We start from the raw sequence: 20,176 nt of genomic DNA, 5'->3' as shown, positions 1-20,176 counted from the left end.
GGTGTGTTTGTGCCTATCATCGCTGCCTCTGGTGTATATTGGGGTGAAGTCTTGCAGGGTCTGGTCTGTCTCATCTGTGGACAATAATTAAATGCAGGCTGAAGTCCTAGAGATTTTAATGGGACTTAAACACAAGCTGAAGTTGTGTTCATGTGCTTTCTGAAACCAGACCTGAAGCATACAGATTTTTGATTCAGTGGGTTTTTGATTCAGTGGGGCTGGATCAGGATTGTAGCTGCTCACGGAGGTCTTTCAAGAGCACTTACAAAAATTAGCGGTTTGGCTGTGAGAATGCTGTGAATAATCTGATGTGCTCCTTGCTCTTGCTGTTTGACTACCAGGCACAATCACTTTAAGGTAAGGACCAAGCTTTTCCCACTCTCTGAACTCCATGGGAAAAACAAAAGAGGAGGGAAACCCCTCCCTCTTCCTTAACGTTTTAAAATATTTTGACTCTTTCCCAGTGTTTATGTTCTCATCACACAGTAACGGCCCACTCTCCCCAGCGAGACACTGTTCTCCTTTGTCTGAGCCTCCACACAGGCATTTGCACTCACGGGTTCTGTAATTTATTGCTGCCCTGACGCTGAACCCACACGGCCCCATTTCTGCCGCTTTCCGTGGCAGAGTGTTAGCTGGAGCTCCCGCCTACAGCAGCACCAGCCATGGTACCTGAGGCTGTTTGGATGGTTGCCATCTCACCTTCATGCACCTGTGGGATGCTCACCGCAGCAGGGCAGGCACCACCAGCTCAGAGGGCTAACAGGGCTGCCCTGGGGCTGGCTCTGTAGCTGATACAACCTAAAAACCTAATAAAAAAAAACAAGGAGACTTTGATACACTGAGGCTGGTAACGCACAAGGAGTGCAGGCCCAGATCTGAAGGATTTAGGGAAAAAAATGTGTTGATCTTGATTAGCTGCCCATCCAGGTTTTCTGTGCTTCCTTATAAAGCATCTGATGCTCTGCCCCAGACACAAAGCAATGCTCCTGGCTGCATCCAGAGTAGCACAGAGGTGGCTTCAGCGGTTTATGGCTTAGTTGAGCATGAGGCTCTGATGTCCCTCTGCCCACTGGCCAAAAGGGGTGTATAGCACCCATACGGTTAGATTTTTTCCTGTTCTTTTTGGGATGTGGAGATGGGAAATGAGGAGGAGGTGAGCGGGATAACAGCTCAGCGCTTTCACATGTTTTAAGTGTTTTGTGTGAGGACCTGATGGAAGCACTGGGACTGGAGAGAAGTAGCTTTGTAAGGCTTTGCTTTCCCTGAGTTTTTTGTTCCACAATGTTTTTTGGTCTCTCTTCTTCTGTGTATTTCCTCAGTGATTGTCCAAAGGATGGTCAGGGTTTGCCTGATCCTCTAGCAATACCAGAAAGTGGGTGAGAGTGCATATGTCTTCCTCCCCCCCCTCCCCATATGTGTATAGATAGACATAAAATCTGTATCTATGTATAGATATGGGGGCCCTCAAAGGCTGCTCTGGTTTGCAGTGCTGGCCAGATTTCTGCATCTGGGAATGACTGGCTGGAGGAAGGCTGGAGAGGAGGGGAGCTAATAAGCGATAAAGGAAATAAAAACTTGCAGCAAGCTGTAGTGACTGTGTGTAGACAGGCAACAAGGGCTCGGTTGAGCATGGACGGGGGAGCTCGTCTTACCATGTGCTCGATCCATGTGATGGGAGTTGCTCTGCAACCTGGCTAAAGAACCCAGCCTGGCTTTCTCTCCTCTGTTTCATTGAAGTTGCAGCATTGCTTTGCCCAAACCCAAGCTGTTGCATCTGCCTCCCCCCCTGTTTCTGACACGCTGTGAACACGTGCGCTTCTGCACACCAGGGAGGAAAGGAAAGGCAGAGACAACAAAATGCAGAAGTGTTTTTCTTACTGGAACAAGGAAGAATTTTGAGTGAGTCAACTACTTTATTCCAGTTTCACATCTTAACTGACTAACTTGCAGTTCATAGCTAAGTGAGGGAGTCTGTGGCAGCTACCACTAAAGGGACACTTCTGAGTGATGCTGGTGAGTACATCCTTCTTGGTGGTGCTGAAAGAACATGAAGTGCTGAGGTTGCAGATTCTTCTGAGGCTGCACTGCATGTGATTGGTTTGGTACCTCAAAGGCACAAAGACCCACAGGAGCGGAGGATCCTCCTCCTGCTTCCCGTGCTTGTCTTCCTCCTCTGCCACATCATGAGTGTTCCTGTTTATCAGAAGGGAGGAAGGTGGGCTTGTCTTTGAGATAATTCTGACAGCTCCTTTCGCTATTATTGTTCTTGAGCTGTCTTCCTTCTCAGCCATGTCAGGAGTGTTCCTGTTTATCAGAAGGGAGGAAGGTGGGCTTATCTTTGAGACAATCCTGAGGTCTCCTTTCACTATATTCTCCTCGAGCTTCTGCTTTGTAGAGGGATTTTTGGCCAACAGCAGTTGCAAAGATGGTTCATTGAGATTCAGGTCATTGTTCTTGGTACAAGTCTGCATTAGTTTCCATCGAAGCAACACTCTCAGGTTGCCTAGGCGTGGGTATTCACTGGCAGCAGGATGGGGATTCATTGGCACCTTTGACTTGCAAAGGCATTGAGAACTGAAGGTGAACCTTCTTGTCTCATGTTTCTGTTCCAAATCCAGTTAAAGGTAAAAATTATCCTTGATGAATAACCTAAGTAAAAAATGTCAGTTTTCCTCTTAAAGGAGGTAAGACTGAAATTTGCTTTAGTTTTAAATAGACAAGGGCAAGAACATTAATGGCTTAGAGTACGTCTTCCTGCAGCCATAAATTCTGCTTCTTCGGGGATAAAGGATTTAAAGGATGATAAACAATGTCAAAATTCCTTTTTTCTTTTACTTTCAGTGAAAAATGCTACTTATTGAGTCAGTTGGAGTCAGCTGCATCAATCTCAGTGGTGATTTCCCATTTGTTGTATCCAACAACCCATCGATATCATCCCTAAATGAATATTTCATTAAGGAATGCAGACAGAAATGGGAGGCAGCGATTATTTAACTAATTTAGAGCTGGAACATTTCACGCAGCTTCTTCCAGGAAAAGAATTACCGTGAGGTGTGACCTCCATATCACTTAACCTGGAGATTTTTCTTAAGCCCAGCTGATGCTTTATCTTCAGCTCTTGGCATTTCAGCATTGCAGGTGCAGTCTCCTTCCAAGGGAGAGCTTGTCCAGCAGAACTCCTCCAGCAGTGGGTTACCGCATGTCACTAGGAACAGGAAAATCCACTTGACCATAATGATACTTACGTGTGAGACGAGTGTAAGACCTTTCAAAAAGAAGCTCAAATGGACTTTCTCTTCTCCAGCTGTATTAGTCCATTACATGCTAAGTACTGTTTAAGGGATGGGGCACAGCTGTTTGTCTTAAAGCATGTTATTAACAGTATCAGAGTAAGCACTTGAACTTAAAAGGCATCCTGTTGCTTAACCATGAGAAAAAGCATCCTGATTATTTTTAGTATTCTTTTTTTCTCCAGCACCTGGTGTAAGATACAGAAAAAGAAAATTGTCTTGAGGCAATGGACTCAAAGTTGCCCATCAATGGAGTGTGCAGTGGAATCTGTTGAGGATGGCAGTTGAGCATACAAAGCAGTGCTGCAGTCTAGATCTTCACTGTGTTAGGGTCCTGGATCAAAGGAAAATATAGGGATGAACTTGCATCTGCTGGATGAATCAATGTTGCAAATAAGGATAGGTCATGAAACCACCTGGTGACTGTCTCACGCTTTCAGGTTTTATTTTTTACATGATCAGGCATGCTTGAGTTAGCACAACATTTTGGGCTGGATAGATGCTGCCATGCATTACTGGTGTTTCAGAGCTTGGCTGCAGCTCTGAGTATAAACATAACCCCATCCTAGGCAGCAAAGTGCAATGTTTTGAACTTGTAAGTCTTCTCTTATTAAACCAGACCTCTCGTATGCTGTCTTCTGCAGAGAAGGAAACAGCCAATGATAAATACTGAGATTTAGTACCATGTACCTACCTCTGAAATATTTACACAAGAAAACAAACCATTGCGTTGTATAAAACCAGCAGTTTTTCCCTCCAAAATCAAATGATCCTAGCAAAAATCAAAAAGATGATGTGGAGGAGCTACAAGCAATTTGCTCTTTAAAAAATGGTTTCATAACTTAATATTTCCTTACTAGGACCTGAATAGCAAATTCAGATAATCTCTGGATATAAATGCTAGATATAATTGCTAGATAAAAATGCTGAGAATGACTAATCAGCAAATTGTACTCTTAGGCTTGCCCAGACACACATTCTAAGAGGAAGTTATTGCTATTATATATTTTTCATTTAATCCCTCGTGTTTCAAGTTTTGGAGGCTGCTTGACAAAATGAAAATTAAAAAAACAGTAGGTAACTGAGAAGTCAGCTCACAAGTGAGCTCAGAAATGGTGCAATTGAAGTCTTTAGTAGTCATTATGTACTTGGAGATTACCATCGTCATCGGCTGTGAAATGGTGACTGCTTGTGGTTTCTTCCATTATTGTTTCCAACAACTGAATTAATTTTCTGCCATGATTTTATTATGGGCATCTTGTTCCCTCAGTTCTTTCCTATTCACTCTCATCCTTCAAACAGTCTCAGTCTCAATGTTTGACATCATTGTATGGCACCTGAAATAATATAATAATGGCCCATCTTCGCGAACGAAGATTTGGGGAAAGGTCTTTTACCTTTCCAGCCTGCGCAATGGATTTTTTAGGTGAGACACAGCCTGCGCTGAACTGAGCCCACCCTTTAATCCTAAGGTTCATCTGCCGGGGCCAAGCAAGCTTGGACAATGGCAGTGAGGTCCTCAGGACGTAGGTTTGTTTAGAGTGTCCTTCTCATAGATGGATGGCCACACAGGGCTAACGACCTCCATCAGGCCAGGAGACCGGGATTTGAACCCGTGGTCGCAGCAGTGAAAGTCCTGCATGCTAACCACTAGGCCACCAGGGGTCTCACCTGAAATAATAAGGAAGGTGCAAACATGCACCACTGTATCAGGCAGTACCTCTCCTGATCAAATTGATCCTCTCAGGGTTTCATGAAGCTGGCACGAGTCACCAGTTTGGCAGCTGCCACAGGCAGCAGCCAGCAGCTGTCAACGTCTGGGCAGAGCTCCTGCCCTCCTCACAGGTTACTCAGTGCAGCGTGAGCACCAGAGGGGCTGATGAGGAGGACATCAGCCTCAGTTGGTTGCTGAGGTTTATTATCAGCACAAAGTACTAATGAACATTGAATTTCCTGCACAGTGAATTTGTTCTGGTGGCATGGTCAGAGCCTACTCCTACGGGGAGCCTGTGATGGTCTTTGTAGTTGAAACATCACTGGACAAAGTCTCATCTTACCTTGTTTTAAGTTGAATATAATTCTAAAGTCAGCAGCAAGACCCAGCCCAAAATTCACTGTAGTGAACGCAACTTTTTTTGACATTTTTCACATGAGGTTTTGGGGAATGTGCCCAGCCAAGGTAGAGGACTTAAAACTACCTGTCCAAACTTTTCCTGTCCCAGACTTCAAGAGACTTGTAGAAGCAGTTAAACTTCTGGATAGCTTTTAACCTTTCAACTCTTGCTTGAACCTAGAAACTAATTTGCTTGAACCCTTTTTTAACTTTTTTTTTCTTTTAAGTCGTCCAAATTTAGGTCTTTTGGAGGAAAGCTCAGCATCCTGAGTCTAATGATAAATATTAAAAGGCAGAAATTGCACATGCAGCACAGTTACTTTGCCAAAACCCATATGTATGTTATCACAGCACAATATAGTTTTTATTTCTGAATCTCAGACTGGAGTTGTGATATTCAAAAGGTAATAATCTCTTGGGTTAGGAAGCCAGCTGCTTTGTTCTTCCTTCCTCCACAAGAGGAGGTCAAAAGATTATTCTTTTTTCATTTTTCTTAATCCAATTCTTCAATGGAAATGAACATTCTTTTTATTGGATCCATTTATCTAATTGCAGCTGCTGGAAAGCTATTCTATGGCCACAAGAAGTTAGAAAAGCTTGGATGTTTTCCTTTGTATTGGGTTTTAAGGTTTGCTCAGGGGAAGGTTGATGCAGAAGTCTGCTAGAGATCTTGTCTTACTGCTGCACCCATCCCACTTGATGCACTCTGATACACAGAGGGGACAAAATGAACAGCCTCCCTCCTTACCTTTGCGGAACAGCTCAATGTCCCACATTTTTCTACGGAGGATATTTTCCTTGGCTCAGAAGTCTGAGGTGCAAAGCCTCACTGAGGGGTGGCTCTGTTCCTGGAGTGCCCATCCTTCCCAGTGCAGCCACCTGCTATGCCTATTTCATCCATTGATTTTCCCTCCTGGAAGCCAAGCACTGCCTGTAGGCCCACTCGGCTTAGTGTTCCTGAAGAAGCAAGGGAAAAGGAAAGGAAGAAATAAGGTTTTGACTGCAGGCGGTGAAAGCAATTGTCATATTTCTTTTTCCTTTGACACCCGAGCGGGAGTTGGCTGGGATCTGTCAAGCTGCAAGTTCTCGCACGTTTGGTAAATATTTAGGGTCTGACTCACCACTGAATCACTCCTGTTATTTTTTTGGCTCTGTTTGGAAAAACTACTCTGTCACTGGGATAACACCAGCCCTCTGAGGTCCTCTTGCCTTTGTATTTTAGCATCTCATGGTTGTGTGTGCCTGTCCTCACAGTCCCCACATCAGGATGGGGAGATGGCATCACTCCTGCCTGGCAGAGGAACTCAGAGGAACACTGGTCACAGGTACCTGAGTTCTTCTCTGACACTAAATCCAAAACTAGCCAAAAGCTCCATCAATCAGCTAGTGAGGCCCCAGCATGATGCTGAAGGGTCCATGCATGGCAGAAGGTCATACACGTGCAGTGCCACTGCCTCTCTCATGGGACTCACTGTGTCCTAGCTCCCTTGGTGCATGGTGGGTCATACACCAGCTTCTGCTGCTGTGTGGGGGTCATTTAATAGCTGCACTGCTTGTATTGCTATACCTGGGAAAACTTCTGGGGGAATTCGAGAAGAGCATAATTCCCTCCAGAGATGACTGTGATCGGTGTTTTGCATGTACAGATCTCTGCTTTCATTGCAGGTAGAAGACAGCATGATGGATGTGTATGATTTTGTGTACGAGGAGGTGAGGAGGAACACCTCCAGCTTCAGGAGGCACGAGTTGACTGCCATCCACAAAGCAGTAAGTTGTCTTTCAGCTGCAGCAGAAAACCTTGCCCTGGGATATCTTCCTGATAGTTTCAGCAGGCTGGGACTGACACTTGTGTTTTGCCTTGTGGGTGCTGCAATGCCATTTTCCCTCAGGAACCAAGTCCTCCAGCCTGCTGTGGAGTCTGCTCCTCCCTTCCTATCCTTCCTTTCCCAGGTCTGACCAACCAGATTATCAACAGGAGGAAAGGGTCACCTATCAGAGCATCACTGTGGTGCAAGATCTACAAAACTTCCACGCTGCAGCTGATACATGTATTGTCTGTCTCAGCCTGCCCTCTGCCCTGCTCCCTATCTGTGGTACAAAAATGTGGATGCATGCCTGGTCAAGTAGAGAGGAGGGGCAGGAATCCCACATAGTCTAGCAGTAGTATTTGGAGTTGGTTATTTCTATTTACCCCCAAGTATATGGCTGAGGAGTACTGGAGGCTACATGGCCTTTTACAGAGCTGGAAACTGCTATCAAGCTCCCAAAAACCACCGCCTAGGATGTTGTTGGTGTAGGGGACTTCTCTGTACCTCAGTAGGTGGGCAGGGGTGGTTACCCAGAGCACAGGGAGGATGCTTGCCCTTGAAGTCAAAGGAGATGAGTGAGGATGTCCCCCATGGTGAGAAACTCATGAGTCCCTGCTGAGTACTGGAGATGCCGCCCCCCTTACACAGCAGGGCCTGTTTGGGTAGTGAGTTCATGGTGCGCAGCAAGTCTGGGTGGGAAGGTCAGCTCTGCTTGCCTGTTTCCAGACACCTCCCACGCAACTCCCTTTATCCTTCTATGTTTTCTTAAATCATCATAACAAGTACTTTCCGAAGCTACTTCTATCCATGCTTCTCAGAATGCAGAGGAGGGAAAATGTTTCTCATTGCAGCGATGGTGGTGGCCCTCAGAGCCATGACCAGGCATGGAGGTGCTTGCTCTCAGGGTTGTGGAGCAGCACACCCAGAGTCTCACTTGACAAGGAGAACCAGGGAGAAACAGACTTCGCCAGTTGTTTATTTTAGACACTTTAATTGATGGAGAAACAGTCCTTCTCCTCCTATTATTTTTTTCCTTCTGCCAGAGCTCCAAACTGGACAGTGCACCATGGCTACAGGAAACCAGCTCCACAGGGGGTGTTGCTGGGGTTCCCCCCAGCCCATAACAATCACTGGAAACATGACTCTGTGCATCCCTGGGTTTTCCAGAGCAGCCACTGTGAGCATTGGTTATGACCATGGAGAGAGGCCTTAACCTCAGTCCCAGGCAGCAGTCCTGGAGGAGCTTGAGCAAGTTTGGGGCCAAATCCACCTACCTCCTCTGAATTTAGCTGCAGCTGTTGATTCCATACCTATGTGCTTTGTTCCTTACCACCCTCGCTGGGTAGCCCTGCCTGGGGCAACAGGGAGGAAAAGTGGGCCATTCCTGACACCTCCTGATTGCTGCAGCAGCTGATGGTGAGGGGAGAGCCCCGGCAGGTGACTGGCAGACTTCTCCCTCTCTTCCAGTTCCTGTGCTGTGGGAAGCACTCTCCTTTTGGGGACACAAACAACGTTGAACACCAGACATGCCCACCCGGCCAGGCACACAATGCAGGACAGGTAAGGTAAAAGTTTCTCCCACCCCACAGTGGGGTTTTGCCACTACTTGCTACCTGTCAAAACCTCTCTGGAGTTAAAGTGTTAATGAGAATTGTGGCTTTTTCATGGCTTGGGGTTCAAATGGGTTGGGGTTTGTTTTGTTGGGATTTTGCTGTATCAATAACAACACTGGATGCAGTACTGGAGTGCTGCATCCAGCTCTGGGGTCCTCAGCACAGGAAGGACATCAGCCTCTTGAGTCGAGTCCAGAGCAGGCCACTAAGATGATTAGAGGGATGAAACATCTCTCCTACAAGGAAAGGCTGAGAGAATTGTGTTTGTTCAGCCCTGGAAAAGAGGTGGCTTAGGGGTTACCAAATTGTGGCCTTCCAGTACCTGAAGAGAACCTACAAGAAGGATTGAGAGAGACTTTTTAGAAGGGCATGTAGTGATAGGACAAGGGGGAATGGCTTCAAACTGAGACTAGGTTTAGATTAAATATTAGGAAAAAATTGTTTACTGTGAGGGTGGTGAGGCACTGGAAAAGGTTGCTAAGAGAGGTTGTGGATACCCTGTCCCTGGAGGTGTTCAAGGCTAGGCTAGATGAAGCTCTGAGAAACCTGGTCTAGTGAAAGGTGTTCTTGACCATGGCAGGAAGGTTGAAACTAGATGATCTTTAGTGTCCCTTCCAACTCAAGCCATTCTACAACGGTATGATTCTGCGAATTAGGAGGAGGAGCCCCGGTGGGGCGAGTCAGACACTCGCAGATGCAGTTTCCTTTGCAGTTCTAGAAAGCCTCCGAAATGCTTATGTTTGCAGCCTGTCACTTCCCTCCAGCCTCCTCTTCATCTCCTGTGCACACAGATAGTGTGAGATATCATGAGCGTGTCTGAGCGCAAAAAAACTCTTTGGCTTTTCCATGTGACACTAGTTTCTGAGGCTTAAAATGTGTTCTACTAACAGCCAGTGTGGAATTTTATGTTATTCCTTTTTCCCGGAACATTAAATAGTTAATAAAATGAGAAACTCATGAAGCAGGATGATGATACCCAGCAGTAGCTTCATCAAGCACACTTCATTCATCCTCTTTTGCAGTATCTCAGCGAGGCTGAAGGAGAAGCCACCAATATTAGATTGTTCTGCACTGAAGCCACAATCTAGACTTCATACTCTCTGAGTGAACCTATTTTACAATTATTTTTCTTCCACTGGAGTAGCCAAATAGTAGTAGCTGAAGTATCTAACACCACCAGCATCAGTATATGCTGTCTCTAGGAAAAATAGGACCATGTTGCTACAGCAATACAAACACATTGTTGTCAGATGAAGATGTCAAGCTCTAACAGGACGCCGTGATGTGCAGGCACATCAGCCCACAGGGCAGTGTTTCAAAGCACTGCTTCTGGGAACGTCACATCTCCAGGCAGGGTCGATCTTGGCTCAAAGAACAGGAAGGGAGAGCAGAACAAAGCTGGGCACCGTATGGGTGACTCCATCCCTCCTACCCCGTTGTTTGTGTTTCCCTTGCCTGGGAGCTGGGGAAGTGGGTGGGAGGATGTGCTTTGTAACACAGGAAACCACAGTTTGGTGACTGCAATACATTCACTACTGGCTTTGGGCACTCTTATGTCGCTCTGCAAATCGCTTCATCGAGGGCAGACTTTTGCATTTTTGAAATAGCTCTCTTGGCTAACACCTCCTGGATTTTTGTGGGGTCACTGGCATGCTTAAGACTAATGTATACTAATGCTTGCAGCACCTTGCAAAATTGAGCTATTCATTAGTAACCTTGGGGAATGCATTTAGCATCACGGTGTGCTCTGCTTTTCCATCTTTCCATTTCCCTCTTTCCATTTTCCAATGGCTGAAAAGAAAAAAGCTTTTTCATGACCACACTTACACACACGTCCTCCACAGTCCAAAATGCATCACACTGAGAAAATCATAGGCATGTTGTAGAGGTAGAAAATGTACCTCAGGTGTTTGTCTTGCCAAGCTGCAGCAGCAGCAGTAGAAAAAGAGAGAGATGCCCAGCTGTGCAATGCTGTGCCCCTCTCTTGCCTCCCTCTTTGGGGTTCTGGCAAGTGGTGTTGGTCTGAAGTTACCCGCCAAGCTGCTGATGTGCTGCAAGGGGTGTCTCTCTCTTCCCAGGACTGCCTGCAAGAGATCCAAGACTTTTTGAAGAAGCACATGGACTTCATCTTCTTGCTGCTGGGCATCGGCATTGGCTTCACGGTAACACAGTCTGTCCTTTTGAATTTTGGCCACGGAAAGGCAGGCCCCAGTGGGGAAAGCTATCCTAATTTAGCCCCCAAAAGCTAAGATTTTGGGTGATTCTGGAGACCAGCAGCAGAGAAACAAGCAGTTGTGGACTCCACTATGGAAATTAGGAGAGGGCCAGGACCTGTCTTGGCCAGGCTAATTGATGGAGTGGTTTTCCTGTAGGAATAGGCTCATTGCAGAGTTTTTCTGCCCAAATGAGGCACAGCAGCTGGGACTGGGGAGCAGGATGCAGCAGCAGTTGCATTTCATCCACTCAGGCTTGCCTGTGTGTCTTCACCTGCGAGCGAGACGTCATGTAACCTGGCTTGGGGCTTGCAGATCACGTAGGAAGCCAGCAGCAGTGGTAGAAAAGGAGATGCAGTAAAAGCTCCATATTTTAGGAAACTTGCTGCTTCCTAGCTCAGCCTGGGAAGTCTCTTGGTGCAGCTAGAGCTGGAAGGTCCTGAGAGCTACTGAGCACCAGCAGTGGAATTGGAGAGCTGTGCAGGAAGGGAAGGTCTCATTCTAATAATGACAGCTAACAAACCCAGTAAGGTTCATCTCAGGCAGTGAGTGGGTAAATCATGGGCTTGAAAGGAGCAGGCTGCAAAGGAAAGGAGCAGAGCATGTTGTCTGGGCTCCCAGGTGCTGTCATTGAAGGAGAATCTTGCAGAGGAGGGGTTAAATAACCTTCAGAGGACAGCTGGTGTGTAAAGGATGTGCACTGAATTTGTGAGTGTTATTTGAAGGAGGACAAAAGGAAAAATGAAATGCTGCAAGAGGAGCATGTCTTTCAGAGATGGGGGAGCTCAGTAGCTGCATGGAGGTGGTTTCTTTGGAGCTGGAGAGGGTCACTAATTAAAGACAGCCTGCTTATATGTCCACCCACTGCTTGGCAGAGGTGTATCACTGTAATTACCTCTACACAAGCACCCTGCACGTGTGGTGTTGCACAACAGAAAAGAGAATGTGCCAGGAGACTCATTTCTTCACTGTGAAGGGAGGTTTGGTCTGCTATGATATCTCCATGCTGATCCCCAGCTAGGATGACCTTTCCTGACTGAAAGTGTATTTGAAGATCGTTTTACATCTTGTGTCCACCTTGGCACAATTATGGGTTAGAAGATTCCTGTCCACCTTAAAAAAACCCAGAGGAACAAACACTTTTTAATTTTATACTGCTAGCAGTAAATTAAGCAAACCATCAGGCATTGCTATGGAGCTATAAATGTAAAGTCACGTGTGAATATTTGATGTCACTTTCCAATTTTTCTCAGCTATAGGGAAAATTTCACTGCAGCTATATTCAGATAAAAGCTGGAGCATTTTGGTATATGTATCCTTTTTTCGCAGCTTGATGCCATAACCAGATAAGGCGGCTGTCTTTGAAGCTTGTGCTAGAGGAAACTTCACTGCACGGTTCACTATTGTGATGGCAGGATGCAAAGGAAGCATGTGAAGAGGGCTATAGCTGCTCTGATGTCACTGTCCCTCATCCAACAACGCACACATGTCCCCAGATCAAGCTGCAAGCAAAGGCACTTGAACATTAGGGCATACTGTAGGAAAGAGTATGTTGTTAAAGTCCTTGTTATCCTTCCCAGAGAAGCCTTACCTTTGATATGTTGCCTGTGTAAATCCTGGTGTGTGATATATGAGGCAGAATATCACAATAGAGAGGAAGTATGCTCTCCTCTGTATTTGTAACTACGCAGGTTTGTGGGGTGCGGTTTGCAGTTGGTTTAGGTGTTTGTTTGTTTGTTTTGTCGGTTTTTTACTCCAAACAATGCATGGGTGGGGTTTTTTTCCCCCATGATATCTTTACAAAAGGCTATTATTATGAGAGAGACATGTTTGTTTGCAAAGAGGAATGTTTTGTGGCAGGAATTTGAAAAACAACTCTCTTAAGAAATATGTGACACCCTGATACGTAGTTCAAAAGTGCCAAATGGCCAAATGCTACATCTATGATTGCTTATTTGCACAGATGGAGGATCATAATCAGTTATCCATTTAGTTGTATGCCTGTCTCATTTATTTCCTTTTAGGTTTATGGAATGATCCTAACTTCATTCCTCTGGTTCTCCATCCACTTCAGCAGCAATCTGGACCGGAAAGGCAAATACATCCTGCGAGAGAGGTAGAAACCTGATGCCTGGACATCCCTACCAGGTAGAGCCAGCTTTTAACACAGGAAAATGTCAGAATTCACCCACAAAATCCCCTGGAGAGGTATTGCAGGGGTCAGGTGGTGGGACATGTGTCACACGTTTCCCTTTCTTGCACTACTAGCTGTCCTGCATTTCCAAGCTGGTCAGAGGGGATGATGCTCTGAGGAGAAGTGCCACATCTTTGCCTCAAACAGACAAGGCACCTGGGCTTGGAGATGCAGATTCCCTTACCGGGAGATGTACGGGCCATAGCTCCACAAGCAGGATATGAAGAGCTCCCTAGGACAAAAATGGAGGGAGAAGACCAGCAAAAATCACAGTCATCTGAGCAGTTTCCTGTGACCCCCAAAGATGCAATGTTTCTAGGAAGATGGTTTTGAATCGCAGCCCAGGATCAATCTTGTGCAATTGGTAAATAAATGGACACAAAGTGTGTCATCACTGATGGGAAATGTGCTCTCCCAGCCTGGACACTCACAAGGATTGACTTTGGACACATTTCTGATCACACTGAAGTATGTAGGTATCCAATGACCGTCAGCTGTTTTTCCCCTGTTTTCAAACATTGCCAGAGATCAGGAGAAAAATCAGAAAGTAGCGCATGAGCTTTGAAACAACTGACCAGCACAAGGACATATTCCTCTGTTATTCTTTCTTACTAATGCAATATAACATTATTTTTTAATTCTTAGAATTTAGTCAACCTCCTCGAGCTTGATGACACAGTGAGTTCACAGGGGCTTGTTCAACTTCCAGCCCCAGCTCTGTTTTATTTGGCTTCACTAACCCACTGTGCTGCTGTGTGCCAAAGGACTTTGATATTACACATACACACAGAAGTTTAAATCTATAAGAGAACAGGACTGATCTCCAGCCAGGTCAAAAGCTACAAAGTCCAACTCCACATCCCCTTTGCACCACCTTATCAATAATAAACAGAACTTTAAAAAGGCTGTCAGTCTAGCTGAAAAAAACAGCTCCCTGGCATGCTTTGCCCTCATGAGGAGGCAGAGCTGCTTCTGAGCTAAAACCCATCATTGCAATGAATGTAGCACCCTCTGTAAGTTATATGGCTGCATGAAATGTCTGTTGAACCAACAACATCTTTCACTCCTCTCCTATGTAGTGGCTTTTAGCTGTGAAAAATGATAAATAGCGATTGTTTATTGAGATAAACATGGAAACCCCCATGCTGATGTTCAGGACAGGTCCTGTCCCTCAGGCAGGGGCTGCTACACAGGCAAGAACAGCAGTACAGCCTACAGCACTTGGCTGGCATTTTGGCATGGCTGCAAATACCTTGTGTTAGAAAGAATTGCATTGTGAAGTGGTAAGGGAGGGCTAGCACTTCTCATCCCACTCCCTTGGGACCAGTGGAGCTTCACCATTGACTTCACTGGAAGCAGGATCCAGTTCAAACCGCTCCAGTGTAGTACTCAAGCTACCTTCTGGCAGTCACCAACACACCTGAGTCTGGCAGGGATTTAGGGGTGATATGCACTTGACAGCACACTTACTTTCTAGTGGTGAGAAAATATTCACTTGTATATGTACTATCATGTATCTTCATCTCTGGAAAGAGACAATCTCCCTTGTGAGCTCCAACTGCTACTGTCCACCCACTGCTACTGTTATTCCTCAGGCCAGCTGGCAGCTCATGTGACTCATGGTTGCTTAAATAAAGATTAATTTCTTGGGAAAGGCCTTCATTCCTTCTCTTTTTCTGCCGTGTATGAGGCTGTCTGCATTGCTCGGTGGTTTGCATCATGGAGGGCATTCAGTAATTTTTTCAGTGCTGGGAAGAGATATTCCCCAGGCAGGTGGTGCTCGCCTGTCCCAGCAGCATGCTGGAGGAGAGGATGGCGTTGGTCCTTTGGAGGAAAAGCAGCAGCTCATCAGCCTCATCCTACTCTTGGCCGGATGATAGGGCAGCAGGCAGGTACCTCTCAGGGAGTAATGCAACCAGAGGGAGATAAAAAAGCTTAAGGACATGTTTAAGCTATAAAGATCAGAGTATTTATATGGAAGAAATCTATGGTTTCACTTTTTTAAAGACTAGATAGTCAGGTCTTGCCCACTGCTCTGCATTGGCCATTTAACTGCTGATATTCTGCCATATCAAAAAACATCGTAGATGAACAAATTGGTGGAGTCAATGTTATTGGTGTGGGTTACCTGCTCAAGCCTCATCTGATAGAAAAGATCTCTGTTAAACCTTCACCACCAGTATTGCTAAAGCTTGAGGTGCTCCACCTTTCCAGGTCAGTTTCTAATGTAAAGGGATAGGACAGGAGTAGCATATATATGATGGCCATTGGCCATCTCATGAGCTTTATTCCCATTTCACTGGAGTTCCCCTGCAAGGAGGAGGACCTTCAATGAGCAGGTGACAGAGCCATGCCCAGCTGGACACACTCGTCTCCCAGAGCTTGTGTTGTATGTAGCAGCAGGGGTTCCTGCCACCCTGCAATGGCATCGTGCTGTAATTTTCAGGAGCAGAAAAGCAGATACGTTCAACTCCTCGAATTTTAGAAACCCATTACAGAAATGTGCAGCGTTAACATTTTTTTTCGCAGTTGTAGAAGTGGCAGCACGCAGAGATGGCTGGATGGAACCTGCGAGGTGGGTGAGTGTTAAACAGTATTTTTACACCTCTGCCCACAAAAAGTCCCTGTCCTACAATGAATGTTCTTACACTTACTAGTCCTTAATTTGCTGCTCGCTGGGGGCAAAATACAACTCTTGTGCAACCAGAGCAAAACCCCAGGAACTTATTGGTAAGCGGTGCCAAGATTTACACAGTGTTGAGAAGAGCAAGAGAGAGATTTTGTTGGGAGAAGAGCATGGAGCTGAGCATTGGGGATGCAAGCTGGCAGACAGGCTAGGAAACACCTGCAGAGCAGTGAGCCTTCCTGGGGCTTGCTCTGGCGGAAGCTGCTTGTTATAAAGCATGTCAACATACACTCTGATGGGAAAGAAATCCTATTTATGTAGGCATATGCAGGAGAAAAAAAAAAGTACAAAAAAAAGGTGCAAAGTTAAATATTAATTGTGAATTGGCTTTAGCTAATTGTCAGTTAAGCTGCAGCAATTATCAGTTATTTCCGCTAAGGTCATCTGGGCAATCACGGTTTGGCCTCTCTATGAGTATGTGTTAGCTTGGGCTCATGAGTTACTCTTTTCCTTTTACTTTAGACAAGCCTCCAGTTCTATCTGAGGACATGGGAAGAGGGAGCAGCCTAAGGCCAGGCTGCTCTGGCCTGTAGGGGCTACCTATAAACCTGAGGGGCTACCTATAAACCTATGGGGCCAGGGAGCAACAGCCCGTGGCAGCAGCAAGAAGCCTTTTGTGCTGCTCTCCACCCTTCGCTGCCCATGCACTGCTCAGGTCCTGCTCTGCCAACATGAACATCAAATTCCCCTGAGGCCTTCTGTGGGGCTTGCCACGTGCTCCTGGGTAGCCTGACCATAGCTTGCTTATGAGCTAGAGGAGCTTTCCCAGCATCTGCTCCAACAGCAGTGGATGATGCTTTTTCAATGTATTGCTCAGGCAGAGCTGCAGGTGGGCAGTGTGCAGCTTTGCACAACAGCCAATGATGATCAGGGCTTCTGCAAATCAAGTTTTTCAGTACTCAGAAAGAAAACAAGGAACTCAGAGCACTTGTGAAAACCACAGGTTAAGTAATATACTGAGTCTGTAGAGGGATTTGCTGGTGAGAGTGAGAATCTTTCAGTCTCGTGGTGTGCTGCCTCAACTACAAAATGGTTTGCTATTTCCTGCTCTATTGACTGTGTCTGCCAGTTCCCACTGCCCTCGAAATACAACTTCCTCATGCAACAGCCCCTTTGCTGTGCAGCTTGGATTCACGCCTGCAGCAAGCTCCTAGAGGAGACACTGATGAGCAAGTCCTTCAAAAACCTTAGAGTTGGCAAATGTGGGTGGACCTTTGCATGCTGGGGTGGTATGGAAGCCACCTCCTGCCAAGGTAAAGAAAGCTGTGTTTATGAGCTGAAGACACACTAAATATTTTTGGAGGTAATAGTTGATAGACATATGTTTTTCTAACCAGGTGCAGAAGCAATGCATTTACAAAAGCATCTGGCTATAATTCTCCTCTAGAAATGCAGCCAGAGATGGAAGATGCCCCACATAGATCTCTGCCAGCACAGCTGAAAGAAGGTAAGGTCAGAAGCTGCTGTGAATACACGGTTGGATCATACATAGCCTGCAATTTTCACATGGAGGATCACTGCAGCTCTCTCTGTTAGTAAAACGCAATCTTGGGGTGAAAAGCAATATTTTTTCTGAACTGTGTAGTTTGTCTTCTGGGAGAATGAGCAATTGGCAGCAAACATCAGCCCTGTCCACTGAGATATGTAAGACCATGTGGGACAGTGGGGGAGAGCACAGGAGTGAGCAGAAGGAGCTCCAGAGCAGTCTCAGAGGCTATTTTGGAAAAACACAGGCTATGTGTGTTATGCAGCTTTTGGCTGTAGCTGCCAAACCCATGACCAATTGCAGGCCTGCTGGTGAAGCTGCTCTGCTCCCCGCTGTGCTGGCCCTCTTACCCCCAGCACATAGTAATTGCTACCTTAAGTCACCTGGCTTTTTGGGGGTCCATCAAAAAAATTTATGCCTGGAGGCAAACTGCATATCTACCTCTACCCCTGCCAAGAGGGTCAAGGAGAAAAAGCCATCTCTTTGTCTGGAAGAAATACATGGTGGTTTCTCAGTTCGTGAGGAATTGGCACATCTTGGGAGAAGTAATTTCAGACAAGCCTGGAGGTCCCAATCAACAGCTGCTGTCCTGCTGTCTTCTAGATGCTATTCCTTTAAAACCCAGCAAGAAAAAAGGAAAGGTCCTTCCCAGCATTTTTGCAGAAAGATGCATATCCCTGCATTGCTCTCCCTGGAGTTACTGGAAGCCCACTAGCTGGGTTGTTTATATTATTCTAAGACAAAATCTCCGCTCTCGCCTGTCAGCATCACTAAGTGGTATTGTTTAACCCCTGTGTGTAGCAGCTTGCTCATGGACGTGCTCTCTTTCTTTTTAGCCCCAATGCATCAGCAATAGGCTATTCCATTCTTTATTCACCTACTAATGAATTATACATTGATTATACAATAAGAGCTCTCTGCATCGATGGGCTGGGCTCCTGCTCTTCCACATGGCACCTCGCAAAGCACAGCTCAGCCCAGCTGTGGCTCGGCCCTCCCTGATGCCCCCAGAAAAATGAATGTTCACTTTCTGGGCTCATGATCTGAGAAGAGGGAGTGTCTGCGTGGATGGGAAACCCGCTCAGGTTTGCTCTCCCTTGGCTTTAGCTCCAGCAAGAGCTTATGCTCTCCTTCCCCACTGCTCCCCATACTCCCCCCCTTATATAACCTAACCTATCACCATAGATACGTTGATATAAATATTTAAAGATGGCAGAGAGACAGGCCACACGGATGGGAACCATTTGTTGAGTTTATTAGAAACAGAAATTTCAGGCGCAGTTACAGGTCTCTGCTTGCTGCATCTCCCTCCCCAGAGGCTGCGAGGCAAGTGTGACCCCCTGGGCTATCACAGTGCTTTGGCTGAACTTGCAGATATGGGCATGGGGATCTTTGGAATGAACAGGTACCAGCTGCTCCTGCTGGGGCACAGAAAAGGTATTCTGAAAATGTCCCCTTAGTTATGGCGATGAGATTTCTAGTATTATTTTTTTTCTACTCAAAATGAAAGTGTTGGCTGGCTCTGCAGGGGTGTAGACAGGTCCATCCTGAGGCAATGGAGCTCCACCTTCCCATTGCCATAGGCCAGTACAGACACTGCAGGGTGCCCTTGCTCGTGTCCCTGCCTTGAAAAATAGTATTGTTTGTTGGGTGCCTAGCAAGTTACTCGTATGAGCTCTGGGACTATTAGCCTCCCACAGGATAAATTTCTGAGCTTCTTTTCATGCAAGTCCAAAATGTCCTATTTAAAGTTCTTTGGTAATGCTGCTGTTGTTTGTTTTCTTACCACCACAGGTAAATTGGAAATCCAGGCTATTTCTGTCATATTTTCCACTAAAAATAAGAGGTAGTGGTTAAAAGCTAACTAGTACCTCACCCACAAGATGATGTGTGTTTTATTCCCATGGTTTGTTCACCATTTCTGTGCTCATTGAGGAGGGTAGGTGGATTGCCATGCAAGCCTAAGCCATGCAGCCATGCTGTGGTCCTCAGTGGATGAGGGACTCCCATCTGCTCTCCCAAATCTCCCAGAGACCCTGGTCAATAGAGCCTGCCTGGATGCTAATCTTTCCACACCCTGGCCGCCAGCCCTCCAGTCACAGGTGTAAGAGGTGAGGAGGATGTGTGTCTGTCCTCTCCCTTCATCTCCCTCCATCACTTTCTAGGAAACAATAGGGCCGTTAAGGTAGAGCTGCTAGAAGGCAGCAGGCTCAGAGTCCTGGGGATTGGGTTTGCCGAGTCCCGCTGGCAAGGGTCGTCCTGCTAAACCCAGACTGGGAGGCAGCTCAAGCTGCTTCTGCTCTAACAGAAGTGGGTGAGTCATACCCATAGAGACCAAAACCCACAATCATGACACTGACTTCTGTAAACAGGTTCACAAAAAACCCCAACGACCCAAGCCCAACAGACCGCTCTCTGCTGCTTCGCTCTGCCTGCAAACCCAGTCGCAAAAGCACATTTAAATGTCCGCTTGGGAATTTTTTAATTCGGTGTTTTGGTTGTTTTGTTTTTTTTTTTTATTTTAGAGTTTACCTTTTTATTTCAATGATGCAAGGTTTGGGAGGTAGGTAGCTTCTTCACAGTTCTGCCTGCAGCTGGCTGCTCTGTGAACAACTGCGTTATCATGGTGCACTATGAGTATTGCAACCAGCCCACCCTCCTTAAAAAGGGAAGTCATCAGCCCTATTCATAGCACTCACACATGATACCAACACGTGGCACCGAGAGATGAACTGAATTTTTGCAAATTAGTTTTACTTATTTATAAAGC

The 20,176-nt window shown here is 46.1% G+C and overlaps 1 protein-coding gene across 1 annotated transcript in view; it reads left to right on the top strand.

Annotated features, from left to right (window-relative positions):
- The window catches only part of TSPAN32 (tetraspanin 32), a 31,015-nt gene extending 16,194 nt beyond the window's left edge, over positions 1-14,821 (top strand). The window contains exons 5-8 of the mRNA XM_027674237.1: positions 7,072-7,173; positions 8,682-8,774; positions 10,906-10,989; positions 13,065-14,821. Coding sequence (XP_027530038.1) covers positions 7,072-7,173; positions 8,682-8,774; positions 10,906-10,989; positions 13,065-13,160 — 375 coding nt within the window. The 3' untranslated portion in view covers positions 13,161-14,821. The remainder of the gene's footprint in view (positions 1-7,071; positions 7,174-8,681; positions 8,775-10,905; positions 10,990-13,064) is intronic.
- Positions 14,822-20,176: the final 5,355 nt, after the last annotated feature.

The sequence above is a fragment of the Neopelma chrysocephalum genome, unplaced genomic scaffold (genome assembly GCF_003984885.1).
Source record: "Neopelma chrysocephalum unplaced genomic scaffold, ASM398488v2 Primary Assembly neopelma1_24, whole genome shotgun sequence".
Lineage (NCBI taxonomy): Eukaryota > Metazoa > Chordata > Aves > Passeriformes > Pipridae > Neopelma > Neopelma chrysocephalum.
The sequence above is the reverse complement of the archived record's forward strand: the minus strand, read 5'-3'. Positions and strand labels throughout refer to the sequence as shown.